At 41.1% G+C, this 27,438-nt stretch overlaps 1 protein-coding gene across 1 annotated transcript in view; it reads right to left on the bottom strand.

Annotated features, from left to right (window-relative positions):
* Positions 1–2,198: 2,198 nt before the first annotated feature.
* The window catches only part of ca10a (carbonic anhydrase Xa), a 225,703-nt gene continuing 200,463 nt past the window's right edge, over positions 2,199–27,438 (bottom strand). The window contains exons 5-9 of the mRNA XM_026315653.1: positions 14,937–15,032; positions 7,166–7,238; positions 5,239–5,393; positions 4,818–4,992; positions 2,199–3,081 (exon numbers count right to left, since the gene is read on the bottom strand). Coding sequence (XP_026171438.1) covers positions 3,059–3,081; positions 4,818–4,992; positions 5,239–5,393; positions 7,166–7,238; positions 14,937–15,032 — 522 coding nt within the window. The 3' untranslated portion in view covers positions 2,199–3,058. The remainder of the gene's footprint in view (positions 3,082–4,817; positions 4,993–5,238; positions 5,394–7,165; positions 7,239–14,936; positions 15,033–27,438) is intronic.

Below are 27,438 nucleotides of genomic sequence, written 5' to 3'. Positions count from 1 at the left end.
AATGCACACCCCTGCACATCTGAGCACAGACATTTATACACACCTTGTAACACTCATTGCTTTTGGTGAAGCTAGATCTACCATGGAGTCACAAGGCCAGAACTACTTATTTGTTGGTATCTGGTGGAGTGAGGTTGGGTTTGAGTATCTAGATAGGGATTGGGGCATCGAATCATTCGGAGTATATATTATCCATCCTCAAGGTTTCCAATCCTTACATCAGGTAGAATAATGGCCTCCATAATCTTGGGCATTAGTGACCTCTGAGAAATCTCCTCCCTCTATCATTTCATTACAGATGTGGATAAAAAAAAGAAAAAAGGGATCACAGATCAGATAAACAGAAGTGCAGATGTGCAGCCACACTCCCATGTGCTTTGAAGCAGTATTTCTCTCCACATCAGGGCTACAAGAAGAGGCATCCTGAATTGATTGGGAGATAATGAAGGAGGGCTGGGAGAGAGGAATCAATACAATGGGACCCTGTTGGCAGAGCAGACAATGCCGGGCATGGTGCTTCACTTAACAAGAGGCAAGATACAAAATCTCTTTCACTCTTTTCTTGTGTTAGTATGTAAGATTTTAACATATAAATTGATCAGTTCATTTTCTTCCAATAATATTTCCTGCCATGCTAAATTTAAAACCAAAAAAGACTTAAAATCTCAGTGACTCCCCCTTTCCTCTCACTAACTCTCTGTAAAGGCAGTTATTGTGGACCACCCTGGAACACTAAACTGCTTCTATGACAAACAGACCAATGAATGTTTTTAAAATTTAATAGGCCTGTATGGTATGCTAAGGAGGCTTTCATTTTCAGGTTTGTACGCTCCCAGCTATTTGAAATAAAACTAATATACCTACTAGGAACATTATAGTTAGGCCCTGTGCATCCAAATAGAATAAAACAACACTGTCATTTAGCTACTTTTCAGTGTTGCACCTTTAAATTTTTATAGCTAGCAATAGTTTTGGTATTCATAAAAAAGCACAATCATTTTAGAATCCTCTCTTTGGGAACGGTTGTAACTTATGCCTGTGTACCCAAAATATGTGGACTTGTGAAAAGGTCTACAGCTACTGAACCATTAGACCCACATCAGATAGATGAACTGTCCTCAGGGATTTGCTCCAGTCCAGTTACAAGAGCAAAAGTGATGTTGAATAGCATCATTAGTCGATTGGTCAATTAGCCTTATTGTGCTTAATTTTCTGAGTTTCTCCTTCCAGAAAAGTAGGCACTGACAGAGGTGAATCAGCCAATTTTTGAAACTTTCTGATCATACCCACTTAACACAGTGTTCAAAGGTGTGAAAGTCTCAAGAGTTAATCCACCATTAGCCCTTTTTATGCAAGTGAATGCAGGTTTTAAATGGAACATAGGTAGGAACATGATTGTCTTTATATACGTCATCCTTTTCCATACGATGACCTGAAGTTATAAACCTAGTGTTTGTTGTTAATGGCAGACTGAGCATGGAATTCAAAGTTAGTTAATCAACTTAATTTAACCAAAACATGGGACGGCTGCTATTGTGAAAAAAAGGGGGGTATTTTGTGACACTGGATCAATTTTAACTATTAATTGGAACAAGGAGAAACCACAGTGAGCCTTAAGGGACAGGCTGCTGTGGGGAAAACTACTCACACCAAGCTCAGCATAAATCAGGCTGTGGTTGTCCATGGGAGGATTGAAAAAAAGCCATATATTAATATGGCTGTGCTTTCCCTTTATCTTGAACTTATACTTCCTATACCAGTTGTTGAGTCCTGATGGCTATTTCTAAGGCATTTGCCCTCACCAGCGGGTTCTCTCTTCTTTATTACCAAGATGACCACTGCTGTGATTTGGAAGACTATGACAGCTCACATTAACCCTGAGAGTTTTCTCTGTGCATGGCTGATAAACTTCATTTGTATCAAACAATGCAAAGAAAGCCAGACTGCAGCAGTGAATCTGTATCAGCAGGAGACAATCCCATGCCATTCATTTACAGGTTCTGTCAGGAAAAAGCTACCAGGAGACCTCTATCGGTGCGCTGTCTGTGATGCTGGTTATTGAGCATGCCTGTGAGGGGTAATATTGACATAACATTTAATATGGGACAGTACAAAACAGGTACAGGTACAATAAGTCAGATCCTCATATAGTGAAGTATTTTCCAAAGTGAACTTTTCAGACACATTTATTGGGCTGATAACATTACTCAAACACAGTGTATGACGATTGTAAACAAGAAAACAGAAAAAAAGGCATCAGCTCAGACTTGGAACTGCTCCAGAATTCAAAGTGCACCAAGCTTTTTAAAATTCTCAACTTTTTGTCTTTTTTAAAATCTTAATATATCTTTTGAATGTTAATTCATTACTTTTCTTTACATATTCATCTTTTGTAGTATTGATAATTATAATATGTACAAACAAGGCCAAGACAATGATTGCTCTCAGGCCTGTAAATATTTGCTCATTCCCCCATGACATGATTAGTTTTGGAAAATGACAACATAAGGCTGTATTCCCTCTCTATTGGTTTTTCTGATTGCATGCCTTGTTGGTGACTGTAATGAAACGGCCATGTGAGTCTTGTGGAGCACTTCGTCTTGACCAGGAGGGTGGGGGCAGTGATTTAGTTCTTGAATTTTCCCACTGGTAGGAACATCTGTATGTACAAAGGCTTTAACGTCCCAACATTGTCCTATTGGTTGGGAGGCTAGCAAATAAATCTTTTATTTTTTAGTTTGTTTCCAAGTGTCATTTTTTTTATTTTCTCCCAAAAAAGTATCAAAATGTCTGTATAGATATAATTGTACAGAAGGGGAAGGGACTTGTTAGCATGTGTTAGATTGAGGGTTTAAACATTTCTCAATGTATGAAAAGAAGAGTCTCTTTGCCCCCAAGGCAAAGTTCCTTAATTCAGATTATGTCCAGTGTTGTTTGTCTTTATACAATGAAATAATCTTAGATGAGATGCAGCCTTAAGCCTAAATTCACATCTTTCCCTCTGCCTTTCCTCTTGCCTCGTACTGCTCCCGCTCTCCATCTCTGATCCCAAGGCAGGCTACTTTAGCAACCACTCGTTCACTGGAAGACAGGAGAAGGATAAGAGTGAGAATATATATATATACACATACATACATACATACACACACACACACACACACACACACATCAGTTCCCAAGTCTGTGATCATCTTTCTCAGGAGAGGAAGAGCATGTGTTGTTGCTTGCACTCTGAAAGTTGATAAAAATCACTAAAGAGACATATTTCCTCTTTTAATTAGAAAACACCACCTCTTCACTTCATCTTGAAGGTCTTTGGGTCTCTTGGCTTGTAGAGCCTCTGGAGTGTGCATTTGCTAGGAAATAGGGGGTCTGAGGTTGGGTGGGAAGGTTTGAAATCTCCCCACAACTGCTGCACAGAATAAGAATTTCATCTTTTAAGGAGGAGGAGTTTCCATGGAGCAGAACAAAAAGAAAGAGAGAGGGAGGGAGAGAGAGAGAGAGAGAGAGAGAGAGAGAGAGCGGTACGAGCAGAAAGACAATTGGCCATAGTACAGTAAACCCTAAGCAAAAACACAGGATAACACAATGGACAGCAGGGACTGAGGGCTACCTCTCACCATTAATTTATTTAAGCTTTGGGGGTGAAATTCAACATTCTGTGCAGCAGATATATTGGCTGAAACAGAGTAGAGTAGATGACAAACAGACTGCAGCAAAACCTCCCAGGTTGCAGTGAGTAGTGACAAGCCAGTTTTCAGCCAGATCTGTCAGTCAGGGACAAAACAGGTGTTCTGACTGCCCTGCCATCTGACTTTCTACTGGCTGTTTTTCCTCTGTCTTTTTAGCACATCAATCTGCAGAGTGCATTTTATCAACCATCAGCTGAGCCCCAGCTCGGCACTCAAATTTCATATTAAGTTTATTAATTATAATGGGGTGCATACATGCATCCCCTGGTATTGATGTGGATGGTCTTTCTAAAGCAAATTACTTTGGGGGCAGTCAGAAGCAACATTACCCCTGAAGCAGAGAGTTTGGTGAGCAATAATTTATCATGCTTACTGACCAGAGTATATCTTGTCAGTTGCTTGTTAGAACTTTACAGAACATAAAAAGCTACAGGGACTACTCATTTTAAAGGACAATTCTTTGTTTTGGGTCTTGTTTTTGAAGGTTCAACCACCATTTCTATCAGTAGAAGTAAATTATAAAGTTTTATATTTCTTTTTCACTCCATTTAAACTTTTGAACATATAATTATAACTCTAATTCATAAGGCAACCTTTTGTGTCCTTTTCTCAATTAAATGGAAGAAGAAACAAAGGCTAAAAACTGTTACCTGTCTAGCTGCTCTTCACATTGAAACTCAGATAAAGAAATGCATTCTTATTGTTTTTATAAATATACTGTATCAGGGTAGTTCCTCAATAGTGCCCTGCTGGTCCTGTGATATGTTATTACCCTGTTATTACTGTGCTATTACTGTGCTAACCGAAATTGCTTTAGATAATCTGACTAAACTGTTAGCTGGTTCAAATTCTGTTTGAACAAAATCCATCTGACTTGTGTAGTCATGATGCTGTGCATCCAGATCCCTATAAACTATTTGTTGTGTGCAATATTATGGTAAAAAAATAATATGCAAGATTTGATTAACTACATGGAGAATTTCTCTTGAGTGTGCTATATTGTAGAGGATATAATATGAAAACAAAGATGTATCTGTATGATAAAATTCAGTCAGTACGTATGGAATAGTCTATGAATGTCAGAGATGGAGGGAGCAGCAGGGTTATTTAAGTTACTGTTTCTACCTCGGTACTGGAGCTTTTGAGCCCTGTTGTTTGGGCAGTCTTTTCCCTGCATGCTGAAATTGATGTTGGTGCGGATGCAGCGGTTGTTCAGCGGCTGGACTGGGCGAATGTTGTCGCTCATGCTCAGGAAGATCTGAGATGGCTGGTTCTGACTCAGCAGCCGCAAGGAGTGCATCTTAGAAGTAGACAGAGAAAGGTAGAGAGAAAGAAAAAGCATTTGAGAAAAAAATTTTCAAAATCATCATGGAAATGCGAGCTAGGCATTTTGATCCATTATATTATCTTCCAGGCAAGACTCTATGGAGGAAAAATGAGAATGCTTTGGAACAAAAGCTGGGCTGACATGCTTTACAGGCAGAACAAAAGTTAGAGAAAATCCTCGGCTGAGACTGGCAATCCCCAGTTGGTGACTGAGGCTTACCTGCATGCGTGTGAGGTACACTGGCTTGTTCATCAGGATCCATGTGGTTGTTTCAAAGCATGGAGGGATAGTCATCGACCCATCATATGTGATAAAACTACTCGTCTCTGGGTAAATCTCCTCTATATTCAGTCCAGTCAGTAGATATGCATCATCTGCAGGCAGAAAGGCAGTCAGAAAACACACAGAAGACAGAGTTTTAATGTGTTATTAGAGGATATTGTAGTGAAACACTGGATTTGTTACCAGGTTACTAAAAATAAGTATTACACAAGAGTAGAGTAGTTCGAGAAAAGATAGAAAAAAGAGATTTATGGCTAGAAGTACATGCTGTACATATATAAGCTTGCAAGACTGCCACCTATCTCCTTACACAATTACCCTGCAGCTGGAGCTGATCCCAGCGGACACTGGGCAGACACCTTAGACAAATCATCAACCAATCACAAGCCATGGATGCTACTTTTTTAAATTACCCTTTGGACATTTGTGAGCGCACTGCACAAGGAACATATTTCACAGGAAATTTGTATGCTCCAGTAAGATAAAATTAGAGAAATAAAGTGCACAGGGTAGTAAATAGAGAACAATTTCAGCTACAACCCCAGAGATAATTCTGTCTGGGTATGTTAACCAAAAGCTTCTTTGGAAGTTGCAAGTTAATAGAATACTCCCTACTCTTAGTGTGCAGGCTGTACATTCATCCGCCACTCCTCATGGTGAGCTCATCTTTCATAACCATTTTTTCTCATTTCTTCTTTCACATATCATTTACTATTCTGTGAATGACAGCCTGTTGGTGTTGCAGCACAAAACCTCTTTTATCCAAACTGCCTCCGCTGACAAGACGCTAATTAGACTGCAACTCTCTCTCATCCTCTTCACACTCCAGCCTGTCGACAAATGGGCTGCCTATTTTTATGAGGTCACTGTGGTGGACCGCTGCAACGTTAACGCTAATTCAACTGTGCTCTGCATCACTATTAAATACTGCATATTTTAAACACTATGCATCAAAAGAATATTAATTTATTAAAAAATAAGCATGGCTAGCTTAATTTGAGAAAATCCCTGTAAAAAAGTTTCTCTGATCCTCTCTATATCCTATTAACACTTCGCCTACAACAACTCAAGAGCAGCTCTATCAGTGATCTTGGATCGTGTGGTTGAAATAAATAATTCTCTTTGGATTGTGTGTATGTGTCTGTGTTTGCATGTGTGTGCATATGTGCTTTGAAAAGCGCTAGGCCCGCAGCATTATTGGCTGTGAGAGGGATATGCCTAAGGACCCACGAGCATGAGGGGGCGGTGTGTGACTGTCTGTGTATGTGTGTGTGAGTCAGTGCATGTGAGACGGTGTATCTGAGAGAATTTTGACAGCTGTCAGAATCCATGCTCCTCTCCAGGTCTTCCAGCTGGACCCGGAGGAACACCCTCCCCCTGTCTGTCTCTTGCCTGCAGCCTCCTGCTCTGCTTGGTACCTCTGAGATCCCTCCCAGCCACAAGGGGTTGGTGTGTTTATCCAGCCGCTCCCCACCCATTAATCCAATTATTTACCTCTTTTTTCCTACTAGCCCTCGGCGATCTCCGTGATGATGCCGCCTATCCAGTATGGCAGGCTGACAGAGGGAAACCTCTGGAGAGAAGCTGTTGACTGCTGCCTAATGTGCTTTCTACACCAACAGGTTCCTCCTGCTATCACAAGTTCCAATGCAGGCCTCTCATCATCTCTATCCTGCAGCATTTCTATTACCACTTTGAAATGAAATAATGCTGCTTTAACAGAGCCAAAAAGACAATTTGAATGTCAAACAACTGGCCTTTTGCTAGACTCTGAGCTATTGGCTCAGTGTATACTTAAGTAACCAGGCAGTGAACTATGTTTGACCAAAAAACAAGACATTTAGATTGCTGCACAGTCACTTACTTTTATATGTTATTCTTGTGATAGTGTCTCTATTCAGCATGCGATTCAGGAATGAGTTTGATGTCTCAGCAATCTGGATTAAAGGAGAAAAACAGAGTGGTAAAAGACTGGGTTAGAAAAAGACAAATTATGTAATGCATTGAGAGTCCATCTAAAACTAAACTACAGATAATCTACTCTAAAAGATAATGCATTGTATTTTTTAATCTATCACCTTTAACACCCATGAAATGTTTAAACCCACTGATGTATTCTGCACAGTCAGATGCTCTTACATGCTCTTCTGCTGCTGCTTTGCCTTCAGGAAAACAAAGGCTCTTGCTGTTTTCAAGAAATCATTAAAAACAGCTTGCAGACATGCATTGCTACCATGGAAAAACACAACCCCCTTTTTTCCAAACAGTAAACACTTTTTTTGTTTTTAACTTAACATGCCTTTATTGTGGATCAAAATAAGTATCATTCTATTAGAGATGAGTATGATGGCATATTTTGACTCTACAACAATGTAACAGGGCACAGTAACATATAGCGTAAATTATTAGTTGCATATTAAATTTAAGTCAGAACTGAGTAGCCTAGCTAAACCTTCCAGCACATAACTCTCTTTTGTTGTTGATGTACAAGTTTAATAGATATAAGTTATAATCTGCAGCTGTAAAGTCTTATTATCACATAAGTAGGACCGGGTGATAATTCACTCTTTTCATTTATTTGCTGAGAAAACATATGGTGTTGTGTCAACATAAAGCATAACTTGATGTTATTGAGTCTGAGAGATTCATAACCTAATACTAATGAAACATGATGATTTTGTGGCAATGAATTTAGGCAGTCGTTCTTTATGAAGCAGTCTCAGTGACAATAATCTTCCATATCATGGAGATACCTGACTGTCTTCCGTTATTTCTCCTTATCCCTCATTCTTTGGTGAAATCTTTATATCTTCTCTCCCCATCAGAGTTTTATGCCTTTTGATAAACCAATTCAGCTTCTCCCTGCACACCTATCCTGACTCCCTCAATGAGCCACAACTGTGCCTTATATTACAGATAGCAGCAACTTTCTCACCTCTGCTATATTATCAGTTGTCATATTGTGCCTGCCTGTTGCCTGTTTTGGAAACCTATTACATTTTTCCCTTCATGTTGAGGTCTTTTGCTGCTCTTCCTTCCTTGTCATCAAGAACTGTATATGCATATAGATAACATATATGTGCATAACTATATACAAATACAAACTTGTATGGGATATTAAGGCACTGAGGCTGTTAGCTGTTGTGGAGCATGCAACTACTGTGCAGCCAAATATTGAAAAAGGGACAGTGACAATAGAAAGAGCATAGTACAAAAGCAAATGGACTGTTCGAGGCTGAAAGCTGTATATCGTATGGATATTCCATTATTTGACAGGGAAACATACTGTATGTTGATAATGACAGACACTCAAAGCATTCACTATCATTGATGATCGAAATCAGCCTTGCTCTTCTCTTAATATTACAATTCATCTTGTTGCACACAGAATGTAGTCAACCACATCATAAAATTAGAAAAGTTAAAACTACCTCAGTGTCAGAAAATTGGACGATTAGGCAAAACTCTGAATTAACTCAATGAGATCTTTTTGTCTGCTGTACAAGTATTTAGACCTTTAGTAGTACTTTGGAGCTCTCCCCATTTTGTTTATTTTGTGCATATGTACAAGATGGGTGACAAAACACAGAGATCTACCTGACTTACAAGTCATTCCTAGGATATCAAATGCAAATTGTGGCATGTAGAATATGGACAGAATTCCAACAGAGTGTAGTAGGACAAATAATTGGATAAGGTAGTATAAACTACACTACTTTCTGTATTGGCACCAAACATGTATCACAATCATTTAATGTAGATGTAATTCCTAAGATACTGAGCTAGGTAAAATGTACCAAACATTACTTACTAGCATAATAATTTGGTGAGCTCTGTCAGAGAATGTAGAGACCTGTTAGAAAATCTACTAACACCCGTAAGTGCACCACATTACCTTCCCCCAAAAGTTGAGATTCTATATTATTGGTGCACAGCACTTTGGACTATCACTACTGGCTCATATCCCTTCTTCACACCTGCACACTGAAGAGAAATGTGCCCCCTCGCTCACACTGACTGTCGGTGCATTTCAGGTGAGCGCTTCCCTTCCTTTTCTTCAACCTAAACATTAAGAGCACCATTTCTCCGAGATGACTTCATCAGACTACAGTGGCTACATCTTTGGGGATGGCCTGCACCTGCTTATCTCTTCACCAGCCAAACTGAAGGCCCTAATGTCGACCTTCCCCATCACGGATGTAGCCAACCTGACAGTAAGGGGCTTTCCCATGGTCTTGGCGGTGAACCAGACACCTCTTGCACTTTGGTGGCTTCCCAAGGCACCGAGGCTAGCCTGCTCTTGGTGCACTCCGACATCCAAACCTCCCTTCAAGCAGTGGAGGTTCTGACAGTGCGTGAGGAATGTATGTGGTGAAAAGTGTTCTGAGGAATGTGTCAATCATCTTTATGCTTCAATGTTAAATAAACATGTTTACATCCCCCTGAAGAGCAAGTATTCCTCTGTAGCTCAGCCAACCCTTGCCAATCATAAGGCAGCTGTGGCTGTTTCACATGCCTTTACCACACAGTGCAGCCCTCTCGCCGCCAAGCCGACACCGGAAAGCATTAGCAAGCATGCTAATAGGCACACTCTCTTCTGGTACTGTCTAGTTTGGGCTCTCTGGCAGCTAGTCTTTAACTTGACTGCATGACAGCGCTCACGGATAGCGATTCATCAGACCCCCTCGCTAACTCTGTTTCCCATTGGCCCTTTTGGGCAGGGCTCCCCATGGGTTGCGCCAGTCCTCTTCTGGGTACCAGTGGAGAGAGCCGAAAGATGGCTGTCAGCGAGAATGGCAGGGGCTTCACATGACAGACTTTTCATCCAGAGTGGCGGAGGCATTGCGAGATAAACTGCTGGATGGACGAGCTCATCCACAGCGGACATACTCAGTTTGCACGACCCCTCTGCCATTCAGTGGGGTGAGAGAAATATGCCTCACTTCTTTGGTACATGCATGGGTGTTGCTAACAGAAATAAAAGATCTGTTGTCGAAGGGAGTTGTTTCAGTTATTCCACTGGTGCATGTGGCTGGTGGATTTTACTGCTGTTATTTCCTGGTTCCCGAGAATTGAGTTGAGAGTTGAGTCTCAACAAAATGATGCAGGTCAGAAGAATTCACATGCTCACGATGGCTAAGCTCCTGTAGTGCATTCACCAGAGCAGCTGGTTCACATCAATAGTCCTGAAGGATGCTTGTGATTCCATTTCCAGGGGATCAGCTATCCGTCAAGCGCCTGCCATTCGGGTACTTGTTGGCTCCTTGTACCATCTACAAGCATGTCAAGACGGCACTGGAGTCCCTACAGAGAAAGGGAATGAGGGTCCTGTTTTATCTTGATGACCTGCTTCTGCTGGCCTGCTCCCGAGAGGAGTCATGGCAGCAGACGGCAGAACTAGTGGATCATTTGAATGTGTGATAAACTGGAAAGAGCTCACCCCAGCCCACTCAGACCGTAGGGTATCTCGAGGTGGAGCTGAACTCACTAGACATGAGGGCCCATCTCTCGGAGGAGAGAGCGGCAACCCTCTCCACTCTACTTCTCTCCCTGCTGGGTTGTCGCGGCTCAATCAATTATGTGCCTACTGGGTATGACTGCGGCAGCTCACCCGAAGGTGCCACTCAGCATATTGTATACAAGGCAGCTTCAGCACTGGTTCCCTCAACTGAGGCTCGACCCAGTGCGACACCAGAGATATATGCTATCCCTCCCCCTGTCAGTAGGCCCGGATCTGTGGTACTGGGGAAGATACCTCACGCTGACACAGGGGGATCCCCCTGGGTTTGCGCTCAGCGAGCTTCCTCTCCCTAGTTCTTTGTCTGTTGGTGAGAATGCAACATGGGGGATTGGCATCTCCATCCAAGCCTTGTGGCTCAGTTATGGATCCTGTCTCACCCTGTCCTGGGAGCTTCCCAATTGTAATCTGACTGGCACTGTTTGTTACATGCATGCACAGAATCTTCGGTTACAATACATAACCAGCAATCCCTTTTAATTCCTAACTCTCACTCTGCTTCAGTGACTCCATTGTTTAGTGAAATCTTAAGTGAAGTGTGTGGCAGTTCCCAACTCAAAGATATGCTTGCTTAGTTAAAGGAAACACCTCACACTTCATGTCCCCCCTGTGCCCTTTTTCACTCCTCTCTGTCTTTGTCGTCACTCCATCTATCCCTCCCTCATGCTCAGTGGACTTTACAGCTCTAATTGTTGAGATGTCTTTGGGCGAAGTGATTAAAAAGAGATGTGCTCATCCTCCCCCTTTCCTCTCTATGACTGAAATTACTTAGTTTTTGACCTGTACCCTGTGCTCTTCAGATATGCATTATGCCTTTACCAGCAGTTCATGCTGCTCACGAGTTTTATTACTTTATGTCTCTCTCATTTTCATAGATTTCCTATGAAAGCACCAAAGGGAATTTGTTCATTCTGTTTCTTCTATCCAGGAATGTCCTCACATTAGATGTGAGAGAAGTACCGACAGCACCATATGGCTGAATGTCGATCAGACACAGAATAACCACAAATACACATACTTCTGGCTGTTACATAGACAATTAAATGACTGAATCAGTGAGTGAAATGGCCTTGCATTCGCTGTATATCCCTGCCCTGATGTCTGTCCTATTGTAAGTCTCATTTACAAAGAGGTTCCCACTGCTATCCTTAATGAAGCCTCACGGCTTCATTCCTTAAATGGGGATCCTTCCTGGCATTCTGAGTCACAGTGATGAGATTGTAAATTTGACAAAGCCTTGGACAGTATGAATCACTGAAAAGTGAGAAAAATTAGCTTCTGCTCCTAAAAAGATGTGGCTAATTACCACCTGTCTGCTCTATGCTACTACTGAAGACTGACCTGGTTAAACAAGACAATGGAAGTAGAGAGAGATGAGATAAAAAACTGGGTAGGTGTATCAGTGGGTGGCAGCTGAGTCATTTTTTAATGATTTATCTCTCTGGAGATCGCTGCTATATTTTTTGACATGTGGGCACCAACAAAATTGTCCTTCCTGCATTTCACTACTTTTGAATTTGCACTGTTGCAATGACAGAGCACCATGGCAGAGTATTTATCTAAAGCTTAATAAAACTGAATCCATCTAAATTTTCAATTGAAAAACTACATGTAAAACAAAGTCTTCACAATCACACAACATAGTGAGGATAGCACCTAATAGCCACGCTAGTGGAATGGTGTGCATCTCAAGATTTCTTCTGCAAAGTTGCACAGTGATAGCAATTGTGGGCACCTCTGAAGATTACACATTTCAAAAACAACAACAACAAAAAAAAAATCTGCAGCTTAATTGGATTCTTTTGGGGTTCTAGGAGAGTCTTGTACTGTATAGATTTGTCAGCTATTGTGCCATTTTTGTACCTATAGCAAAACCTTTTGAATTTGAGATGTCTGATTCACCATCTGACTGGCTTATTCTCTATAGTGCTGGCAATAGAGACTCAAGGGCATCAAAGTATTTATGGCTAAACTTGTCTCAGAAAAAGAGTTAATTAAAACTTATTGCTATAACACCAAACTATTTTACCATCATACAGTCTTGGAGATTATTTTTGTGCTCAGGAACTTTGAGGATATTAGCAAAATGAAACATTCATAGTGGCTACTCCCACTCTGCAACTCTGTAGAGTGCACACTTAGCAATGTGAAATGAGTTGCAAGGTTACCTTATGTTGCAAGTCACAGGTTCCAGAAATATTTTTTTTACTGCAAAATGCTCTTTAAAAATGTGTCTCCATAGTTGTGTTATGGGCATTCTCTCTTATATTTCAACCCATACACTTATGTGGCTGGAGGAGGGAATTGAGGAGGTTTGACCTGGGTCAGCATCTCCTCTATCTCTTCAAGACTCAGTAATGGTCCCATTGACATTGGGGAGCTAATTAGCAGTCAGCAGCTGAACTTTTCAGCCTTAGTGCACACAGTGCCAGGGACCTGGGCTACCTCTCTGATCTCTGATTCTCACCTTCAAGATGGAGACCTCTCATATACACAACAAAGAGAGGTTACTGCCACCATTTTAAAACTGCTGCTCAGCTTTGACACTTAGCCAAGAAATACATTGTTTTGCTCTGCAGGATAATTGGATTGCTTATCATTTGTGTGTCATGGGTTCTGAAGATTTCAGAAAAAGGAATGAGAGTGGAGTGGAGGGATGGGAGCCCAGAAACCATTGTGCTGTAGGACTGTTTAGCTCCTGGTAGGTTTATTTAAACCAACATGTGGCAACACGATGCAAACAGATAATCAGTCTAATCAGTGTCCTATAGATGCAGAAACTTAACATGTAATACTTGTTTGCTTTGTTTCCACTCCCTCTTTTTGCATGCATATGACAGAGACCTACTACATGTCTTAGCTAGGTGATAAACTGTCATATTTAGAATAAGTGAGGCTACTAAGAAATCTATCATCTGGCATGTGAATTGTACTATGTGTTGAAAACTATTTTCTATCTAATGGGCCAGTGAAACAGGCTTTGGTATCCTGTTAAAATTCAGAATGTGTTTTGTACCATTTGCCCAACAAAAAGTTAGGCTAGATTCCAATGAATTGACCCTTCCTCTTTTGCAGTTAGTGTATATGGATCTGGCAAGTGATTTATGTGTTGTGTTATTCCAAAGGATAACATAGAGAAACCAAAAACCATATGCTGCCAGAAAAGCTTGGCATTGGTTCTCCAAGGGTCTGAACTCTACTAGAGGGATGGAATAACATTATTCCAAAAGATACTTCCTCATTGATGATGGTAGTGGACAGTGCTACTGGTGTAGGTGTTTGGATGGGTTGATGTTTTAACTGTGATGGCCACCTCATTTTCATTTATTTCTTTATTTATACTGGTTAGTCTTCTTTGATACACATGGATATTTTCACGTGGGACCTAATTCACACAAGAAAACACATCAATGACATCACTCATCAAAGGGTGATCACTCAGAACTCAGGATTAGTGGACCCAAATCATACCAGCAAAATTATCCCTACAACACAACACAGCTATGTATGAGATCCCCTCACTGTAACAGAAAACATTCAGGGTTTGGCCTTTAATTTGTTACCTAAGGCAGGATCATTTACACGATTTTTTAAATCCTCCAATAGGCTATGGAGAAATTTCTCTTACGGGAAAGGTGCATGTATACTTGTTAGACTAAGATATGACACTGTATAAATGGCCTGTGAGCTCTGGCAAACACTGCGTTGAGTTCAAATTGTTAAGAATTTAAAGCTAAATGCTGTGTTGGAGGTTTTTACAGCCTAATTAAGAGCAAAAACACTCCTACATGTTTGTGACCTAGTATTGCTGCACTTGAATGAACACTTGATCCACCTTCAAGTGAATCTTCTCTGCATGGAACATGATGTTAATCTCTTTTATTTTGTCCTACATGTTTTATCTGTGTATTGACACTGTCGCTGTCTTTGACTGCTTAAAAACTCATTAAACCAGGTCAAGATCTTGCTCTGTTGGAGTCCAGTATGTAATCCAATTGTTGTCATAGCAACTGCTGGGCCATGACATGTCAAAATGAAATGAAATTCTTATAAGTGAATAAAGCCCTCAAACTGTCAGGCAGGCATTTATTAAACATACAGTATGTATGAAACTTACCTTCATGAATATGGACACTATGACCAGTCCATTGGGGCTTTTAGCAGCTTCTGTATAATTTGTGTACAGCTCGTGATTGTAGTGAATCAGTTGAACCTGGAACATACAGAAGGGACATAATATCTAATGAAAGGAAATCACAGTGACATTTCTGGTGAGACACAAGGCCAATTTCCACAGTGAATACAAAATAGAAACCTTGCAGTTGAACACCCTTCTAAAAAATCTATATGCTGGTCGCCCTAAGTCAAGAAGCCCTCATGCTTCTAAATACTTGTTCTTCACATCAGCTCTTTTAAAAGGGGAAATCAATATGGGTTCAAATCTCCCCCTCTACACAGACAGTTTAATGGAAAGAGCTGGTGTTTGGAACATTTTTATACCCTCAGTAGTTGTGGATAGATGTAATAAGATGGACATAGAGAGGCTAGGATTCTGTCATCATTGGATCCAAGGCCTGTCAGCTCTCAGGCTGAGGTGAGCAGCTAAGCGGGTTCCAGTGTAAAGTTAATATTTTATTCACAGATGTGTCATCCAATCCAGCTGTTCATTATTCCTGATCCAGCTCCCATCCTTTCATGTTGATGCTTCCTGTTCATGTTTACGAATGACACGACACATTTAAAAAACACACATGAATTCTGATCTTACCATTCTGCTCGGTAAGCTCGGTCACAGGTCACCCTATGAATCAGATCTAGCACCACATATGTAAATGGCCCAAATCTGCTCTGAAAACAACCTCCGCAGGTAATCGGATTGTGGCCTTAACGATGTTGGTTGGTCAGTAACTCTTACTTCAGTCTATTTAGGTGTAAATTTGGTTTTACAGCAAGTACCTTCACCGACACATCCCCCAACCCCCCCTCCCCCGCCGGGACACGGCCGAACAACACGTAGCTAAATTAAACTAGCTGTTGTTCTTACATTTTAAGAGTTATATTGATGGCCTTGGTGCCGTTTGAAGCAAAAGCTTCCCAGTTTTCTATCAGCGCGCTGTAAAATGTGAAACATGACTCCCCTCCCCCTCTAGCGTCGAGCTTGCTAGGGCAAACTTTATTGAATAAATGGCGAAATCAACCGTAAAACGAAGCGGATTACAGCTTTTCATGAGGAGGACACTGGTTTTATGGATTTACTGTATAATAATACGTCTTTTGGACTAAAACATGGCACTTTGATCTATGGATTCTAACGAACTAAACGATATGCGACACTCATGTTTGAGTACACATATGAAGTAACGCGACAGAAAGGTAAGGACCAGCCTACTGTACTGTATTTGTACTGTTGTTAAATATTAAAAAAATTTGTTAGACTGTATTCAAATTTGTGTGACGATCTTTGGTGAAATATCTGGACATACAACTTTAGGAGCAGATCTGCTCCGGAGTAGAACTAAGAGGTTAAATAGAAAAAAGAGAGTTAAAACAGCTACAATTCATAAAGGCATTTCTTATGAGAAGTTAAGTTGTTAAAAAAAAAAAAACACCCCCACTGTCTTTTAAATATCACTGTGTCTAAAATGAGTCTAATGCCTATTTCACATGTGCTTATGCTTGTGATCGCAATACTAAGGGTCAGGAGACGGCACATGGAAAGGGACCTATAACCCTAGTGAGACAGACATTGCATAATAAACCCTGCAGCCGAGCAAAGCACAAGCTAAACTTATCTGCCTCTTTGCCTTTATGCTCAGGTGGGTTTGATACCCTTAAAATGACACCGAGACAGCACGGCTGGTCTCATGAACGTGTAGTAAAATTTTGGTAACAATGTGGAAACACTTATAATGCAATGTTTTGTAATAATACTGTATGTGGTCCTGGTGTGGTGTTGATGCCGCCATGCTAGGCTAGCAGATGCATGGTAAGGTATATGCCTTGTGTTATGTAAATGTTCAGAAAATGGATACATGTGCAAGTTGGAGGCTTCTGAGCTTAGGTGCAATGGTAAACCTCCATTTGAGTCTCGTCTCCAAGTGTATAGTCTCATACTGACAGCTACTGGTCAGGCCACCATTTTGGTTTGGTTATTATTAGTTATATACCAGTCAAATCCCAATAATAGACCCAAGGTGATGCTGATTTTAGCTGTAAACATTTTGTGGTTAAAAGTTAATGTAAAATGGAATTGTTAGAACTTTAACAGGAAATGAGCTACATGCTAGTGTGAAAAAAATTCCCGGTCCTGAAGATACTGTAACAATGTTAATTGCACTTAAAGACATTGTATAACAAATTTTGGCCATGCAAAATGTCTCATCTGCCCCTTTGCCTTTATTCTCAGGGTTTAATGTTTCACCCCTCTCAGACGCCCACTTGGCCAAGGGGGGGTAACATGCTGCCCTACGGACCTTTATATCATGCATTTGTTAGATTTATCAAAACTTTGCATTAAAACTGGATCATAACATCTGGAAGCAGAACACTGACCAAAGAGCCCCACTGTAAATAAGATAATTTACTTTATATAGAAGAATGTTTAACTATGTTATGCACTCGTGGTCATTACCATGTAAAATGCCTTTTTTTCATCAACCCATACCACCCACAATGTAACCCTGTAATAGCAAAGACCAGGCATTCCTCCAAAGGCTTGGATTGGGTAAGCAAAAACTTCCTTAAAATTAGTGAAGCAAGTTGTGCATGCACTGTTAGTTTGTTTTTAAGTAATATTTGCTTTGTATCTGACAGAAACAACAAAATGCAACCAGATATAGAAAAATAGCAAAAAGAAAGCAGATGTACCTTTCAGTACTGTTAAGTCAGAGTAATTACAGTGCTGTTGGGTCTTGACTTTTAAATAGTTCTTACAAAAAATGTCTTTACGCTTTAGTACCTCTATATTTTAATAGTGCTATACATAATGTGCTTATGAATATAAAGAAGGTAGCACCTATTCTGAGTACATAGGAGGTGGTAATGATTTTCAGATCCTTCCCTTTCTCTTCCTACCTCTATAAACTTCTCATTCTCACTCAATGGCATAGGCCTTGGCACATACTGTACTGGAGGATATAAATAAACAAATTTAAGAGGAGAGTAATTATGAAATGCTCGATTGGGGTGGCGCAGAGCGACAGAACATCTATAAATGCAATCAAGGCGAGAGAGGAAGTGATTAGAGCCCTACATTGATTTGATTAGATTTTTAGGTGAGTGCGGCAGAGGCAGCCAAAAGAACTCATCCATACTCCCTCAATGACAAATTGCACAAAGTTTGTTGCTGGTGGGCAATAAAAGGCCAGCATGGGACATAATAAAAGTGAGAATGTGTGCCAAATGAAGGGAGAAAACGGAGGCAATGCAAAGCAAAAGAGAGAGAAAATAGAGGTTGTAATCAGATAGAGAAACAGATGAAAAGAGAACAAGAGAAGAACCACTGCATGTTGGCCAGGACTATGAGCGTGCAGCACTGCATCACAGTATCCCTCTGTTCAAAATCAACAGCTAGTGAAAACAGTGGCACTTCTACACATGCAGGAGGTACAGTGTAAGATTTACACTTCATTCCTGATGATGTTCAACAGATGGTGATTATGACAGAGATACAGACAGATTATATAAAAGAGTGTGATAGATACAAGTAAGAGGTTAGGGCAAATTGGGGAGTTCTTCAAAATGGATTTCAACATTGAAATTGCTTAACAAACAGATAAACAGTCTTGTAAGCTTTTAAACTTAGTTAACCTGGTATTTTTCTAACCTGAACCTGCATCCAAAACCAACACCCCAACTCCTAAATGCTCGTGTTGAGTATATTTAAATTTGTCCAGTCTAATGTCTCTTCAGTCTGTCAGCAGTTCCATGACCACAGCCAAAGGTTTTCAAGCTTCAGTCAACCTGGATGCAAAGGTCCACTAAGCAGAAGGGGAAAGAGACAACACTGAGCAGGGTGTGAAGGGTCACTATTGCTTAGCTGCCTAGTGCTCTCGGGAGTGTGTGTGCACAAGTGTGTATTTGTGTGTTGGTGTGTGTATGGGGGACATGACAGCCTCTCTATGGCATGATGGCTGGCCTGGCCCTGGGGGTAGGGAAATATGAAGACAGCAAGTCGATAATGGAAAGAGGTGTTCAACACGGTGGTAATGGTGGTGGGGTAGCTGAAAATGACACTGTCCATCTCAGCTTCCATCCATCTGTCCTCCCTCCTTCACATCAACTGGAGTGCTGATCCATAAAACTAACCAACGGACAAGACCTGCTATCACACACTCTGGTCACACACTTATTATGCAAGTGGAGGCACTTGATTTTTATTCAGATTCTTTACTGGCACAACTGATCATCTGTGTTAATACACATTATAATGAATTAGTAATTGAAGATAATCCCAAATTTTGTTAAATTTCTTCATTCATATTTATGTGTGTATGTCCGTATTCTTCAGAACAATCCACACTGCGATGCTCTGAATTAATTTTAATCCAAGATCCACCACAATTAGGTCAACGTGGTGCAGATGTGGGCAAAATGTGCTGCTTAATGGTGATTCATGCTAATTAGGGGGAAGAAAAGCTAAACCAGAGGAAGCTTTTTTCCTCAAATACTCTGTGACCAATAATCTGCCACAGCAATATTAGCGTGATGTAATGTGTGTGCCTGTTTGTTGAATATATGAAGGTGTGTCTGATTAACAGGGGTTTAAAATGTTTGCAATATCTGTAAGCAGTCTTAAGATCTGTATTAAAACTGATTATTCAAATATATGTGTTTTTAATGACAGGCTTTACAATCTAGTGATTAAAAATGAATATTTCTTCCCCTCTGATAACTTGGACTATTAAGGTTAAATAATAGCCTGTGATGACGTACAGTCTATAGATAGATGTTAAAAATCAGACAATAATTTTTAATGCTCATGAATTTTCATCTGGAGCCAGCATTTTTTTAACCTGCTCTGTGAAATATCTCAACATCTTGAATGATTGGCACAACATTTTTTACATTTACTCTGCCTCACAGAGCTGCAAACATGGCTGTAAGCTCTTGCTTGATTACTTCCTTCCTCTCCAGACAACTGCTGTTTTTATCTAATTTACTTTAGTATGAAAATTTCAGAGTGGCAGCAGAGACTTGAAACTGTCAAACTTATTTATAATTGTGTTATATTGCAACTGAGATCAGGAGGTGGTGCATTTTAAAAAGTTTTCATGGGGCTTTTTATACCAACTAAAGATAGATGAAAAGAAACATGAACGATGACACACAGTTAACGTTCCAAGTGCTGACAGAAAAATGTCATTTTAAAGCTGAAGTGTGAGGCTAATTGACTTGTTAAGGTGAACATTCTTGGCAGAGCAAGATCTGATCATTATTTGGTGAAATATGCTGTATTATTGCATTTTGTCAAAAAATCATCACTAGAAGGCAGGCAATGAAAAAATGTGGTAATGTTTGTTTTGTATTAAAGCTGGCGTTTGCCGGTATTTGTCCTTTAATCAGTGGCAGAATGACTATTGGGAGCACCGGGACATTTCCTGGTGGCCTGCGGGTCATTTGGCCTGCTGTAGACAGTGAACCTGACCGGCAATAACACAGCAGCAGGATAAGTAGACGGACCTCTCAGAATTCTCACATCAACCACAACTTTCACTCTCGGTGCATAGCAACCATCCACCTGCTCATCCACCAATATTGTTCTAAACAAGTCAACAGGTGTTCTGTCTATGTTAACGTACTTATTGACTCACAAGCTTAGGCTCTGTTTGCTCTCCCATAAAGCTGTACAACCAACCTTAGTTTTGCACATATTAGTCTTCATTAACATTTTAATACACCACTTACATCAATGTATTCTGGTTCTGTTGATTATTGAACAGTCATCTGACTGTGTATATGGAGTGAGAAGTGGTGTAATGTAGAGTGATTCTGTACTGGGAGTGTAGGGGAGAGGGGTTTATCAAAATACACTGACCCTGATTGATGTTAATAATGAAGAGTATCAAAACATATTCCCCACACTCTTGACAGGTTACATGGAATGAATCACTGTTTATAATAAAATAGCCAAATTAAGATGTCATCACTGAAAGTTATTCCATTATGGGAAACATACCACTAGAAATGGAAAGCCAAAAGGCAGCACAAAGTGACAGAAAATGTCAAAAACACTAAAACACACAAAGCCTACCGAGCATGGCTAGCTTAGTGGCTAAAACCAGTGTGAAAAATAGCTGCTAGGATACACAGTTTCTGTCTCATTGGTGCGCAGCCCTCTGGGCTATCACTATGGGTCATAGACCCTCTTCTTGCAGAGACGGCGGAACTAGTGAATCATTTAAACTACTTAGGTTTCACCATAAACTGGAAAAAGAGCACGCCCCAGCCCACTCAGTCCATAGTGTATCTGGGTGTGGAACCGAACTCATTACCTATGAGGGCCATACTCTCGGAGGAGAGGTCGGCGACCCTACTGGAAAAACCCCCGCACTCTGACGCAAGGGGTTTCCCTGGGCATTCCATCGAATCACGTGTCATGCTTCCCTGTCCGGTTGGGGGGGACATGCCTCTCCCAGACAGTAAAGGGGGAGTGGACGATCAGGGAGGTGGCGCATCTAAACAAATTAGAGCTGCTCACAGTGTCGAAAGTTCTCCGGCACTTGTCTCCACTGTTGAGTGGTCGCCACGTTCTGGTCCGAACGGACAACATGACAGCTGCGGCGTATATCACCCGGAAGGGGGGGGGGGTACACTTGGCGTGTCGTGGTTTCCCCTTCTGCAACGCACGTGGGCATCTTCCCCCTGGACGTTTCCATGGAGGGAGGACACTCTGTCGCAGGCAGTGGGTGTGGTAGTCAGCCTTCCGGTAATAGGGCACCACCTGTGGGTTTGGCTGCTGAGAGGAACCGCTTAGAGAGTCCGCCGACGTCGTTGCCACCATACAAGGGGCGCCCGCCCGGTCCACTACAGCGTCATATGGGCCGCGTGAGAGATGGTGTACGGAGAACGGCGTTTCTTCCGTTGCATACCCTCTCTCCGTGATTCTGTCCTTTCTCCAGTTATTACTGAGAAACTTAGTGTTTAGCACCATTAAATCATATGCTGCGGCTATTTCCTCATGCCATTAGGGGCTCGGTGACAGATCGGTGTTCAGTCACCCGCTCACAAAGCGTTTTCTGAGGGGGGTGTGCAGGCAGCGCCCTGTCGCACATCCCCTGCCTCCGCAATGGGACCTCGCTGTGGTTTTATGTGCTCTCACGGACGCTCCATTCGAGCCGTTACAGCAGGTCCCTCTCCGTTTTTTATCGGGAAAAACCTCTCTTCTGCTGGCGTTAGCCTTCGCAAAGAGGGTCAGCGATCTGTCGGCTCTATCATTATCCCCGGAGTGTCTTCAGATCAGGGCGAATCGCAGTGCAGCAGTTCAGCGTCCTAACCCTGTATACATGCCTAAATGCATCACTAGTTCTTTCAGATGTGGAGTGATCACACTGGAGGGCTTCGTTCCCCCTCCCCACGCGTCCGCAGAGGAAGCTGCTTCACAGCTTCTCTGCCCAGTGGACGCTCTGGCATGTTATGTAGAACACACGGTGGAGTGACGCCATTCGGAGCGCTTGTTTGTTCACTACAGAGAGTGTTTGCTGGGCTCCCACCTCTCTGCAGAACGTTTTTCTCACTGGCTATGTGAGACCATTGCACAGGCTCCGTTCACACTCCTCTAGAGGAGTGTCATCCTCCACAGCTCTCCTACACAGTTTGTCAGTGGAAGACATTTGCTCGGTGGCCTCGTGGGCCTCCCCGTGTTCCTTCGTGCGTTTCTATTTGCAGGATGTTATGAGCTCACCCCTCTCTCACGCTGTCCTGGGAGCCTCCCAGTTGTAATTAGGCTGGCAAGCCCGGGAGGCGTCTTTTGTTACACGGATGCGGGACAGGCATCTGTTTTCAGCTTTTTATGAAACCAGTGCTTACGTATCCCACCGCTTCGGGTCAGGCGGTTACTCGCATTTCCTCTCGTTTTCGGACTCTTCTCCTGGGTGGCTGGGCCCAGTGAGGCGTAGAGTATTTCTGGCTATCGCTTTGACCCATAGCAATAGCCCAGAGGGCTGCGCACCAATGAGACAAAACGTTGGTTACGTATCGTAACCCAAGATACTGTGAATTGGGCGCAGCCCTCTGGGCTGTGGGCCCCACTGGTCCCTTGAGCCAGCTGAAGAAAAGACCAGCTCATTTTCTTAGGGGAGAGCTCTTATATATGGGAGCTGCGGACGTGTGGACACTCGGTTCGGGCGAGGGGAGCCCACCCCGGGTGGGCGTAAATGAATTTCTCTTCAGTGCGCAGGCGCGAGAGGGGATATGACCCATAGCGATAACCCAGAGGGCTGCGCTGAATTCACAGAATCTTGGGTTACGATACGTAACCAACGTTCTATATCATCTGTCTTTATGGACGAATTCTGTCATAGCAATGACGCTAAATTAAAGTTAGGTTTCATCTAGTAAAAAAATAGTAACCCCAGACTACGGACTTGCCAGAACTAGGTTATATTACAGGGGAAAGTGGATACACTGCACATATACTGAAACTCAGCATTTACAGTGGGTACGGAAAGTATTCAGACCCCTTTAAATTTTTCACTCTTTGTGTCATTGCAGCCATTTGCCAAAATCAAAAAAGTTCATTTTATTTCTCATTAAAAGCCACAGTTTTTCTTTTTTAATAAATTTGCAAAATTTCTACATTTCTGTTTTTTTCTGTCAAGATGGGGTGCTGAGTGTACATTAGTGGAAAATGTAAAGGGGTCTGAATACTTTCCGTACCCACTGTAGATGCTGCTTGTTGTTCACTGCCAAATTTTTATAAATACAGTATTGTCCAAATCTAAAACTAATCGCTACCTGTTACTCTATATCAACAAATAGGGTAAACATAAAATATTAGCAGCCTGTTGTTTTGCAATAACCTGGGAATAGCCTGGGATGGAGTCAAATCCCAGCCTGAATTAATGTTTCAGTCTGCCCCTGCGTTGAATATACTAACAGCAAGTGTTTCCAGTATATTACCTGGTGGATCACCTGTGTTTCCAGTCAGTATAGCGGAGGGAAATTAACTAAAGTTGGCAGCTGCCTCAAAGTAAGAACATCAATCTAAGCACTTTAGGTGCACATTAGAAAATGCTTGGTCATATAATAAGGTGTACAGGAAAATTGTACTCGGCCCTTTACTTAAGGCAAGTGATATTGTCACCATTAGTTGGATTTCCCATTGTGCATTAAATGTTTTGTTGAATTTGTTTTCTTTAATCAGAGAATAATAAGATGGCTGAGTTTATACAGTACAATGCAAGCGGACCTGGTGAAGGAATAATATCTAGAATACCAAGGTGTTTCATTTTCAGATCAAACTGTGAAGCAGCTCTAGGGGAGCAGAGCAGAGCTGAACACACACAGGCACACACAGGCACACACAGCATTAATAAACCCCAAGTGCACACACTATTGTACATTTGGTCAGGAAAGGAGACTTGAATACAAAGGCTGCATTTAAAAAACAAAAAAAACATTGTTCTTATGCATACATATGCTTTGGTTCTATTGTCTCTGTCCTATAATGGTCGTGTATTCCACTAACAATATTGTACTTTAAAATTACATTTAATGGCAAAGTGGTAATGCAATGAGAAGTACAACATTCTATTCTATCCCATTAAAAATATTCCTTTGTTGATAAATAAGTCAGTAATAATGAATAATAAATGTTTCATAAGACGAATTTACAAATGTAAGGATATGTAAATGTGGTGAACAATGCAACCTTCATTAATGTCAGATATTCCAAATATATATTTTGTTAATATCCCATACAAACTAACTAAAAAAATAAGTTACTAATGGTTACTATCTGGTTACTAATGCAATCTAGTACTCCCCAAATCCTTCTTCATGTAGGTTATAATGTTCTCTGCTTTTGTTGAAACTGCTTGAGAAATATGTTCATCTGTATGATCACTTTAGAGCCTACAGTTTGCATTGTGTAGAGCTGTATTGCATTATACTGACAGGTGGTTGTCTTATTTTGTCTTAATTAACAGAAGCACTTATTTTTTGCAGGGCTGCTGCTTAGGCTGCATTTGTTTTTGGCTTTGTGTACCTAATAAACTACAATGTGTGACTATATATACACAAGTTATATGATGTGGGGGAAGACATGTTCTTTGATGTGTAATATATGTTGCATTTGGACAATTCAAATATGGAACATTCACGTGCATTTCAAAATGGGAAAAGGTCATCAGGTTAGTCACCAGGCTTTTGGCATCTTCATCATCACTGAATGTTCTGTTTCTTATCTACAGCTCTGTCCAATGACTTCATTTTAAACTGTGGGGTTTTTGACTACTAGTAGCACTACAGAGCAATGATTTGATCAGTGGGATTGCATTGTTTTTGCATCTTGATGACAAATATATACATGCAGGGTTACAAACAGGCAGGTAACATGACATACTTTCCTGCTAATGGCTTCATGCTCTTCCATTGACTGTCTGCTGACAATAGTACAATACCACAAAATATAATAATAAGCCCATAAAAGAAGTTAAGAAGAACTCTCTTCTATTTATTTAACCTTTATTTGACCAGGTAAATCCCTTTGAGGTTAGCAACCTTTTTTTCATAGAAATGTAATCCCATCACAATTATATGTTCTATAAAATGCCTTGACAGGGCTGCTTCACTTTTAAGGTTACAAGGCCATTGTTTTTCAAGAGTAAAAACAACATTATGAACTGGCAATGCATAAATATAACTAAAAATATTTGTTGTGATCCAAACACGATAAAACCTTTTTGGAAGACAAAGAAAATTCAAAATTCTTGCAGTTTACAGAGCAATGGTGTGATTCAGCTTTGACCTGCTATGTTTGGTTCAGATGTGTACACACTTTTCTTGTGTACAAAGAGGGACTAATCCTACTATTTTAATTAGGCTGAAAATAAGGTGGTTTAAATAATCGCCTTGACTTGTCCTGTCACCTGACTGCTTGTGTTTCTTGCTTCCTGTCATGGGATGGGTTTTGAGTTCCAGTTATGGACTTTTATTTTGGTGTCTAGTTTCTTTTGTGCCTAGTTATGTTTATGGGTAGCTTTATGGTCATTAGTTAGATTAGCTTCATGATCAAGCTCCTTCATACCTTAAAGACCTCATAGTACCATATTATCCCAATAGACCACTTCGCTCTCAGAGTGCAGGTCTACTTGTGGTTCCCAGAGTTTCCAAAAGCAGAATGGGAGGCAGAGCCTTTAGCTATCAAGCTCCTCTCCTGTGGAACCAGCTCCCAGCCTGGGTTCAGGAGGCAGACACACTCTGTACTTTTAAGGCGAGACTGGAAACAGGTAACCCTGAACCATCCCTTAGTTATGCTGCTATAGGCCTAGACTGCCTAGACCATCGGTGCACTGAGCTCCCCTACCCTAACCCCCCCCCTTCTCTCTGCTCTATCCACTCACCCCAACCGGTCGAGGCAGATGGCCACCCAAACTGAGCCCGGTTCTGCTGGAGGTTTTTTCTTCTGTTAAAGGGAGTTTTTTCCTCTCCACTGTCACCAAGTGCTGCTCATAAGGGATTTGTTGTTTTTTTGTACCTTGAGATGATTGTATTGTGATTTGGCGCTATACAAATAAAATTTAATTTAATTTAATTAGTTTTACATGTGTTAAGTTACCCTTTTGTTGTTGTCTATATATACATCCCGTTTCCCTTTTTTTGCATTGATGCTGATGAACGTAGTAGGTTTGTTTAGGTCAGTGAGGTAAGAGTTTTGTGTTCATCGAGTGGTGAGTTTAGTTTGTTTTGCTAAGTGACAAGTTTAGTTATGTACACCAAGTGGCGGAGTGTGCTTTTTTCCACACCGAGTGGCAATTAGTTTTAGGACAGAGAGCATTTTTGCATGTGCCTGAAGCCTTGGTGTGTTCCAGGGAGGAAATAAAGAACTTGTCTGTCAGGCAATTGGGTCTTATGCCTCCTTCAGCACCACACCGTCACGCCTTCTTTCAACCACCTTCACCACCCTTCAGGTATCAGCTATTGCTTTAGTGAATACCTTGAGTAAAACTGCAGGAACAAGATGCAACTTGTAATAAATCCTTTATGTGGCAGTACGTGTCCTAAAAAAAAAAAAATCCACAATTCCAAAAAAAGTCAAGTCAGATCAGTAAAGCATCTTCTGATGGATGCTAGACATCTCTATATCACTATCATATACGTGCTAGTATGCATATTTTTCTCTTCTGTCTACTGTCGGTCTTACTGCTGCCTGTACAGAGACATCATGTTAATGTGAGAATGATATTGTGTGATATTTTATACAGGTATGAGTTCATCAACATAAATGTAGCTACATGTCAGATGGTGATAATGAATTCCATGAATACAATTGCATGTGTCGACTGACTGACATGGTGAATAGCATCATTATGAACTGGTTAGTTCATTGTCCATTGTATTTTCACTAGGTTGATGATTTTGTTTATCATATGGGAGGTATATTTTATGTAACGCTAAAA

This window comes from Mastacembelus armatus, chromosome 19 (genome assembly GCF_900324485.2).
Source record: "Mastacembelus armatus chromosome 19, fMasArm1.2, whole genome shotgun sequence".
Lineage (NCBI taxonomy): Eukaryota > Metazoa > Chordata > Actinopteri > Synbranchiformes > Mastacembelidae > Mastacembelus > Mastacembelus armatus.
Note: the sequence above shows the minus strand (reverse complement) of the source record. Positions and strands in the feature narration are given on the sequence as shown.